The sequence below is a fragment of the Balaenoptera musculus genome, chromosome 11, assembly GCF_009873245.2.
Source record: "Balaenoptera musculus isolate JJ_BM4_2016_0621 chromosome 11, mBalMus1.pri.v3, whole genome shotgun sequence".
Classification (NCBI taxonomy): Eukaryota; Metazoa; Chordata; class Mammalia; order Artiodactyla; family Balaenopteridae; genus Balaenoptera; species Balaenoptera musculus.
In genome coordinates, this window is record NC_045795.1 from 21052584 (window position 1) to 21061427 (window position 8844).

Below are 8844 nucleotides of genomic sequence, written 5' to 3' on the forward strand. Positions count from 1 at the left end.
GGAATGAGTGTATAAACAAACAAGCGATCCTCAGGTACGCCCAGGAGCCTGTCAACAAAGGTTGCTTCAGCGAGACAGAAGGTGAGTCAGAGTGTCCTCTTGTGGTGACCATTTCTTCGGTACCTTTAATTCAAAATAATGAGTATGCCACTGAGGCATATTTTTGGGTGGCCTACCCTGGACCCCAACACTGAAAACAAGTCCTGGAGAGAATAAAGCTCGCGGTACAGGCAGTCGCCTAAATCAGGGCCATGTATACATTTGACAGTAGGTATTTGTAACATAAGTATAAATACGAATCATGCATCAACACAAATGTAAAACAGGTGCCAAATAAGTTTCTGAAAGAAATAATTGTCAAACATTAAAATTTTTTAGACATTTTATCCACAAAATCAAATTTTAAATTAATATCTTAAACTAAATTTTTTTTAACTAAATGAAAAGGTCACAGATGAAATTTTCAAAAATTAAATCTCAACTAAATTTCCAAAACTTATATTTGCAAAGTTAAATTACATTTTCAAAACTTAAATTTAAAATATTCAAATCTCTAAGTTAAATTTTGAAAAATAATTAAAACTTCAAACTTAATTAATTAAAAAATTGAAATTTAAGTAACCTTTAAAAGTTGAGTCATCCCCCAACCTGAGTCTCACCCGAGTCCCTTGGGTAAAATGCTATTTTGACCGCTAGAACACAAAGAAACCTCCCCTCACTCCCAAAACAGTTCTACAAAATTTCCGGAAGAGCCTGCCTCATCCCGTCCTTTTGCATCTCACCGAGGAGTGCTATAGGGTAAGTTCTACTTGGGGCTCTACCTCTCCGGTTCTGCCTCTTCAGCTCAAGTTCTCTCACGCTTTGAATCTCCCGGCAGGCCCGGGGCCCACTTCCGCCCTCTCCTCTAGGCCTAGACTCTCGGGCACCGCCCAATCTTGTCCTTTCCTTTGTCGTCACCCGGACCGACCCCGCCCCCTCGACACAGGCCGTCGCACACGGTGCGCGTCAGAGGCGCGGCGTTTTACGGCTGCCCTGCTTTACCTACCCGCAAGCATGGAGGCAGAGGAATCCGAGAAGGGAGCCGCTGAACTGGAACCTCTGGAAGGGAGTGACCAGAAATCAGAGGCAGGGGAGGAACAGGAGGAATCCGAAGAGGCGGCTGGCGGCAGCAAGAAACGGGTAGTGCCAGGGATTGTGTACCTGGGCCACATACCGCCCCGCTTTAGGCCTTTGCACGTACGGAACCTTCTCAGCGCCTACGGCGAGGTCGGGCGCGTTTTTTTCCAGCCGGAAGGTAAGTGCTCAGGCCTTGGCGGTGAGGTTAGGAGGGTGATGCTCGCTGGCAGTGAGCACTCAATGCGTGTTCTGTTGCCTCAGCTGCCCTGGTCCGAGGCGCTGACGGAGCCGGGGACCGGCGTCCGGCTTCTTTGGTAAATCGGTAGCGCGCATGTCTCTTAGGAGGCGGCGATGGGATGTGGATAGCGCAGTATACCTCGCTGAGCCTTAGTTCTCGGATAGCTAATTTTTGGATTTTAATTTCGGCTCCGCCCACCCTTCTTTCCTGAGCCGAATTTACCAGTTTGTTAAATGGGTACAGCCTGAATTAAAATCTCAGTGGTTTTTCCACAAAACTGAACGTATCTCTTTGTCATCGCGGCCCAGGTCAAGAGAAGGTTTATGATCGGCCGCCCCCAGCTCGCATACAGACACTAATTGGAATTGGGGTTGGGGGCCTGTGCGGGTTTTAAAGAGAGCGTTTAGGGCAGACCTGATAAAGGAGTTAACATTTGAGGAAAGGATTGAGTTAGACAAGGGGAAAAGGGTGGACTTTGCAGTTATCCGCTTCCGGGCAAAGACCTTGAGGTGGGACTCTGGCCTGAGGGAAGGTTTGGAGAATTCGGCGAATGGGAGGTGCAGTTGAGTGGGTGCTGTATTGGCCTCCTTGACCACTGCTCTGTCTTTGCTTCGCAGACGGGTTCGTGAGACGCAAGAAGAAGGCAGCGGCAGCCCCCGCTGCGGGAGGAAAAAAGCGGTCCAAGTACAGCAAGGACTACACCGAGGGCTGGGTGGAGTTCCGGGACAAGCGAGTAGCCAAGCGTGTGGCGGCCAGTCTTCACAACACGCCCATGGGCTCCCGCAGGCGCAGCCCCTTCCGTTATGACCTGTGGAACCTCAGGGTGAGGGGATCGGCTTGTCTGCCGCACCGCTCAGCCTTCCATCTTCCCAGCCCCCGCCGGCGCACCCCTTCACCTCTTGTTGGCCCCGCCCCTCCCATCTCCTCTCCATCCCAGATCTGCCCTACTCAGATCTTTTCTTGTTTTCCCTTCCGCAGTACCTGCACCGTTTTACCTGGTCCCACCTCAGCGAGCATCTTGCTTTTGAGCGCCAGGTACGCAGGCAGCGCCTGAGGGCTGAGGTTGCCCAGGCCAAGCGTGAGACTGACTTCTATCTTCGAAGCGTGGAGCGCGGACAGCGTTTCCTTGCCGCTGATGGGGACTCTACCCGCCCGAACGGCTCCTGGGCCTTTGCCCAGCGTCCTACTGAGCAGGAGCTGAGGGCCCGGAAGGCAGCTCGGCCAGGAGGACGTGAACGGGCTCGCCTGGCTAACGCTCAGGACCAGGCCCGCTCCAACAGAGGGCTTCTGGCCAAGATCTTTGGATCCCCTACCCCCTCAGAGAGCATGGAGGACTCCTCACTAGTCAAGAACTCTTGAGGGACAGGGAGGCCCCTTCCACCTCCTAGCCCAGCCCAGCGTCCTATCTACCTGATAATGACTACCCAGGCAGACATTTTGTTGTGTTTCTCGAACCAGGAGTCTCTGGTGAGTGCTCAGACATAAAAGTTTTGAAGGCCTCTCCTTCCCCCTCCAATTCCTATACATGCCTCGTTGAGGCACTTAGTTCTTACTAGCATGATTATGACTACTGCACATATCTGTTTTGCCTTGTTTGATTCTTGGCTACCTGCCTCCTGCCCACTGGGGCCCTCTAAAAATCCTGCTTTCTGGCCCCAGGAAGAGCCTTTACTTTGAACGAGACTGATAATGGCTAGTCCAGACAGCTGTTTACCCACCACATCACTGGGCATCAGCAACATCCTTTTTGTTTAGAAAAGATTAATAGGGACAGGGGTTAATGGGTTAGAGTGGCTTGGGAGCCACCTTCCAAATGTATTTATAGAAAAGAAAAAAATATGTATATTTTTTATATGCCTTTGTAGTTTATGGGGGGTGGGGATGGTCATTGGATAAGTTCCAACTTCTGTCTGTGTCCCATTCACTCACCTTCACTCCATCTCCTGATCTCGGACCCCCCCCCCACGCCCCCCGAATTCAATCTGCACCCTTTTCTATGTATCTAATCAATTTCTTAGGCCATGTTATTAATAGTTATGTAATTCAGCATTTACTAAGTCGCTGTATGAGGACATAGAGTGACAGTGGTTCACATGGCCCTTGCTGTAAGTCTTATAGACCAGGGGTCCCCAGCCCTTGGGCCTCGGACCGGTATTGGCAGCACAGCAGAAGGTGAGCGGTGGGCAAGCGAGCGAAGCTTCATCTGCCGCTCCCCATCACTCGCATTGCCGCCTGAACCATTCCCGCACCCCACCCCGCCCCTGTCCGTAGAAAAATTCTTTCACGGAACCGGTCCCTGGTGCCAAAAAGGTTGGGGACCTCTGTTACAGACCACTTAAAAAAAGATAAGTGTTTAAGAAATAAATGCACAGAAGTACTACAGGCATCATCATAGATGTGTATAAGGGGTAGAGTGGGGCCATGGGAAGGCATGGGTGACTCTATCTGGGAAGGGAAGCAATGCTCTCAATGTGGAGCTGATTTCTGATCAGAGGCTTCTGACATGGGTCAGTTTTCACCAAGTTTTTCAGATCATTCCTGAAAAGTGAACAGAAGTCTGAAAGAGCCTAGTGTATTCCTATAACTGCAAACTAAGCTCCACGGATGGAGTGTTGGGTTCAAACCATTGTAAAGTTAGGCAAAGCCTAGGAGGTGTACACATGATGTCCCTCTGGTGCACTTATACATGTTGTCTACGCTTAGACGAGAAAGTTCATAAGCAACATGCAAAGCAGCTCTGGAGGTGACAAAGAATCCGTGTAAGCCACTAAGGGGAACTGAAAACTGAGGTGTTACAATAAACTGAGAAAAATCTACACACAGCCTCATAATAGATTAAAACTTTGGTCAGTACCAGGCTTTTAAACTTACAGGAGGTGTTAGAGTGATAATAATAAATAATTTGAGTTTTGCTTGTGCTGTGTTTGTTTTTTTGTTTTTCCCTTCACTGTCATCAGTATAATTATCCATGTGTTCTTTGGATGAAGTGGATTCATCCACCTTGGCTCTAAAATAACTTAGCCATGTTAAGATCTCAGTTTGAGAGGTGCAGTTTATTTGGGAGAATAAAAATGACCAAACAATAAAAAATTATGGTCTGCTTGGTGTAACATTTCTCACAAATCCATACTCCTCACACCCAGCACACAAACACATCTGTGTAATGTTATACCCTCATCTTAGGAACTTGGTATTCTTGTTTGTGTTCATTTCTTGTGAGTTTGTTCTATGTGGATTCCTAAGGTCATGATGTCTTCCAAGCGAACCAGGAAGATTGAGTTTCAGAATTTGACAAGCTGTCATATTCATTTATTCAAAGTTCTGAGTGCCCATTGTCACCTTTGCTAGATAAAGTGAATACCAAGAAGAAGAAAATTCTTAAGTTCTAACAGCTTAGAAAGTAAAACACATTAGGGCTTAATTTCTTGAATGAATGAAATTGTGTTCCCAGATTGGCCTTAGATACCAATATATTCAAGGTCAGCATTTCAGGCTCAAGTTTAAACAGTTCTGCACAAAGAGCTCACACCTGCAGCCAGAAAATCTGGGTAAGTCACGGTTGGAGTGAGGAATGACAATAAGACTAGGTGGAAGGTAATCAGTTTTCCAGGAGCTATAATCTTGATTTCCTCAATTCTAAGCCCTTTGAAAGCAGGAAAATACCTTTTACACTTAGAATTTTGTTCCCATTTGAACAGCACTTAGCTTTTTATGTGAATTAATATTTAATGCACAACCATACAAAATCATATTATCCCCACATTTCCATCGTTAAAACTAGCCTCAGAAGTGACATAATTTGCCACTTAATATTTTTCATTACCAACATCTTCCCCAGTTGCTTTCCCAGTGTGTATATGGTAAATGCTTTTTGCATGAATCTCATGTGACATAAACTTATAGAGGGAAGAGTTACAGCAAATATGAATGGATTTATGTAATACCAAGTGCTGCAAACTGGGTGATTTAACTCTCAATCATCCCCTATACGATTAGATTAAGTTATGAACCTATTGTTGCAATGAATACTCTAAATCAGCTTAGTTCCACACCATCCAAGAAGCTGGGACTCTGCATTTGCCACAAAGAGTAAATTAGTAAAATGAAGGAAGGGATCTGCCTTAAGAGAGTAAGAGGGCTTTTAATAGGGTGTGTCTAGGCATGTGAAATTATTCCTGAAAATGTCCAAAAGTCACAATTAGAGCACTCTTCCTCAGTTTACTTTTCCAAGGTTCCTCATATCTCTGCAAGTTGTCTTGCTGTTATTACAGTAGAGTTGAAGGGAAAAACCCTTTGTGTAAGCCTCAGGGATGTGCCCTGTTCCCACAGGAGAGTTAATGTTTTAGCAGATTGTTTGTGGTCCCTGACTTACAATGGTTAAATGTATAATTTTTCAACTTTAGGGTAGTGTGAAGGCTGTACACATTCAGTAGAAACTGTACTTCCAATTTTGAATTTTGATCTTTTCCATGGCTAGTGATAAGTGGTGTGATACTCTCTCCTGGTGCTGGGAAGCCAATCATAAGGATAAACCATTCTGTTTTTCTCTTTCAGTATAGTATTCAATAAATTACATGACATATTCAACACTGTTATGAAATAGGCTTTGTGTTAGATGATTTTGCCCAACAGTAGGCTAATGGAAGTGTTCTGAGCACATTTAGGGTAGGCTAGACTAAGCTATGCTGTTCAGTAGGTTAGGTGTATTAAATGCATTTTTGAATTACAGATATTTTCAACTTCGATGGGTTTATCCAGTGTAACCCCATCCTCAGTAGAGGAAGATCTGTATTTGATTTCCCAACCTTTAAGAAGGAGTTGCAATTCCCAGCAAAAGCGGTAATCTCCTTTTTGGTAAATGCATCCATCACTCTCAACGGCCACACAAAATTATCTGAGATGCTGACTAATAACTCAGCCAGAAGAATGAAATGGAAAGAAATGGGTTAAATTGTGTGCTTTTCTGGGCTCTAATTTAAAAAAATATATATCAAAATCCTGAATACCCCTGAGACTTGAACTAAGCTTCCGTGAACAGCAATGTAGTTTTTCGGTTTTCCCTGTCCTCAGCCTCCCCTCTCAGGCGTGAAGACACTCAGGAGAATGCAGAAGAACTTACAAAGGAGGCTGATGCAGGCAGGAACACCAAACAGTTGTGTCCCAAAGCCTTCACAGCAGGGTCAGGGAAGGCCGGCTGGGGTTAGCGTGAAAACCACAGGGAAGGGACAAAAGGAGAGGGAGGGACAGGAAAATGTATTTGAGAAGCACGTCTTCTAACCAGTTTAGAGGGCCTTCAATGGGTGGCCGCTTCCAGCACAAGGACGCGGCTGCCATGCCCCAGGACTGGTCCTAAGGTGGGCCTGAGAATAACCCGCACTCGCGTCTGTTCCTGCCCACTCTCCTCCGCCGATGGGCTACTGTATGTGATGAGTTAAGGATATTGAGATAGGAAGATCATCCTGGATTATCTGGATGGGCCCTAAATTTAATTACAAGTGTTTTTATAAGAAGGAGGCAGCAGAGATTTGACACAGAAGAGAAGTCCATATAATAATGGAAGGAGAGGAAAACAGAGTCAGAGACAGAAGATGTTACTTCAGTTTAAGATGCAGGAATGGCCTCTGAGCCAAAGAACATAGGAATGAGCTCTAGAAACTGGAAAAGGCAAGGAAAGGGATTCTCCTTTAAAGCCTCTGGAAGGAGAGTGGCCCTGCGAACATCTTGATTTTGGCCCAGTGAAACGTTTGACCTTTGGAACTCTAAGAGAATAAATGTGTTGTTTTAAGCTACCAAGTTTGTGGTAATTGGTTACACCAGTCACAGGAAACTGAAGCAGACATTCTGATGTTGGTTGGTAACTACTTTAGCAAATTGTAAATATACTTCCACAGTTGCTGTTGAGAAGTCAGCTACAAACCTTTAAAAATACATGGGAGCAGGGGTAAGGGGGATCCAAACCTATTTAGAAAGAGGTTGTTCAGAGTCCAAATACATTAATTGAGCAGTAAGTATTAGTTCACTTATGAACTAAGGGTACATGAAGAGTAAACATGTACATGAAGTAAATATGAAGGGTAACATAGTTCAATAAGTATTGCTTTCTGATAGAGCCAGTAAATAAAAAATGAAGGGGAGGCAAAAAATTGTATGATAATCATATAGAAACAGAAATGCATTTTGTTATATGCAAAAGGGCAAGGAAAATAAAGATATTAGGATAAGATAGAAATTAAATACTAATTCTTCAGAAGAAATGGGCTTTTTCTTGGAAATCAATAGAACACGACATTTATGGTATAGTTTTTTATATAAAGAGAAAATAACCTAATGAAAAATGTCTTGCACTTCTGGGTACACTTTACTATGGCACCATTTGAACATTCTGGGCAGAACTTTAAAATGAAGCACTAGTTACCGTGGAATAAAGAAAAAGACAACGGAGTCCAGAGCTATGGTTTTCACTTAATTAAACGTGAAAGTGCCCAAAGATAGAACTTTATTCACCTAAAGGAATACAAAACAGAAAGAAAACAAGCCCTCGCCCGAGTCCTTTACAAGGAACAACTTGCTTGGCTTGGCTTTCGTGATGGTCATTTGCTTCCTCTCAACTCCTTTTCCAACTTTCTGTTGGAAACCTTGCAACAGATTTTCCCCTAAATGATTTCCACCTCTTCTTTGCTCTTACTGGTGTCTTTCCCATTTAATGTATCTTCATGTATACGGAATCCTTCCAGGGGCTTCTCCATCAGGTGAATTATTAGCGAAAACTCTCTCATTGAACTGAGAGTAAATTCTGTCCGCGTGTCTTTCCTTAGACTATGCTCACACTTATTCGGGTAAACAACAGTCCTGCGTCCTGCTCCCACCCAGTCAATACTCTGATTTTCCTATCTAAGAATAATATCTATATTATTATAACTTCTGTTTTTAAAACACACCATTAACATAAGAACAGTGAAAATCAAGAAGTGAAAGAACATTTTTCCAATATATGTACTCAGCAAAGGGTGCATTTCTAAAATATGTCATACAATTTAGACTGAAAACAATAAAATAATATTGTTGGAGAAAACACATGCTAACATCGCTGTCCCTGTGGCGCAATTGGTTAGCGCGTTCGGCTGTTAACCGAAAGGTTGGTGGTTCAAGCCCACCCAGGGACGGTTTCTTGGCTATAGAGAGCTTCCTTAAGAACTTTCTGCGTGCGTTTTACTTTCAAATTTGTGTCTGACAATATCAGATTCTGATAATTTTCACAAATTACTGTAAATGAAAATCTAACGAACATGTTTCCTCGAGTTGTCTTTGGGATAGGTTCATCGAATATCACACAGGCTTGTGTGATAACTGAGGGGTAGAGTTGGGGAGAATGATCCGCAGAATTCAGGGATTGGCTTTGCGGTCATTGACTGAAGTTTTGTAGGGTTTAATAATTGGGAGCTCTTTGTGGTCAGAGAACAGGAGTCTTTACAGTCAGGGTAGAGTTGTCT

The 8844-nt window shown here is 44.1% G+C and overlaps 1 protein-coding gene and 1 non-coding gene across 2 annotated transcripts; both read left to right on the plus strand.

Moving 5' to 3' along the window:
* Positions 1-998: 998 nt before the first annotated feature.
* Positions 999-4265, plus strand: ABT1 (activator of basal transcription 1). Its single transcript, XM_036869601.1, has 3 exons — positions 999-1294; positions 1972-2177; positions 2333-4265. Exons 1-3 carry the CDS (start codon positions 1054-1056, stop codon positions 2711-2713), a joined length of 828 nt encoding a protein of 275 aa, XP_036725496.1. The 5' UTR covers positions 999-1053; the 3' UTR covers positions 2714-4265.
* Positions 4266-8443: 4178 nt separating this feature from the next.
* On the plus strand, positions 8444-8517 carry TRNAN-GUU. The gene has a single exon. It is a non-coding gene; the product is annotated as a tRNA-Asn (tRNA).
* The last annotated feature ends 327 nt before the right edge of the window (positions 8518-8844 follow it).

What these genes read in the sequence shown, in the direction of transcription:
- ABT1 (XM_036869601.1), top strand. Translation starts at nt 1,054, where the DNA reads ATGGAGGCAGAGGAATCCGAGAAGGGAGCCGCTGAACTGGAACCTCTG. An exon ending in CGTTTTTTTCCAGCCGGAAG is followed by an intron (nt 1,295 to 1,971) that starts GTAAGTGCTCAG and finishes TTTGCTTCGCAG; the next exon opens with ACGGGTTCGTGAGACGCAAG. An exon ending in ATGACCTGTGGAACCTCAGG is followed by an intron (nt 2,178 to 2,332) that starts GTGAGGGGATCG and finishes TCCCTTCCGCAG; the next exon opens with TACCTGCACCGTTTTACCTG.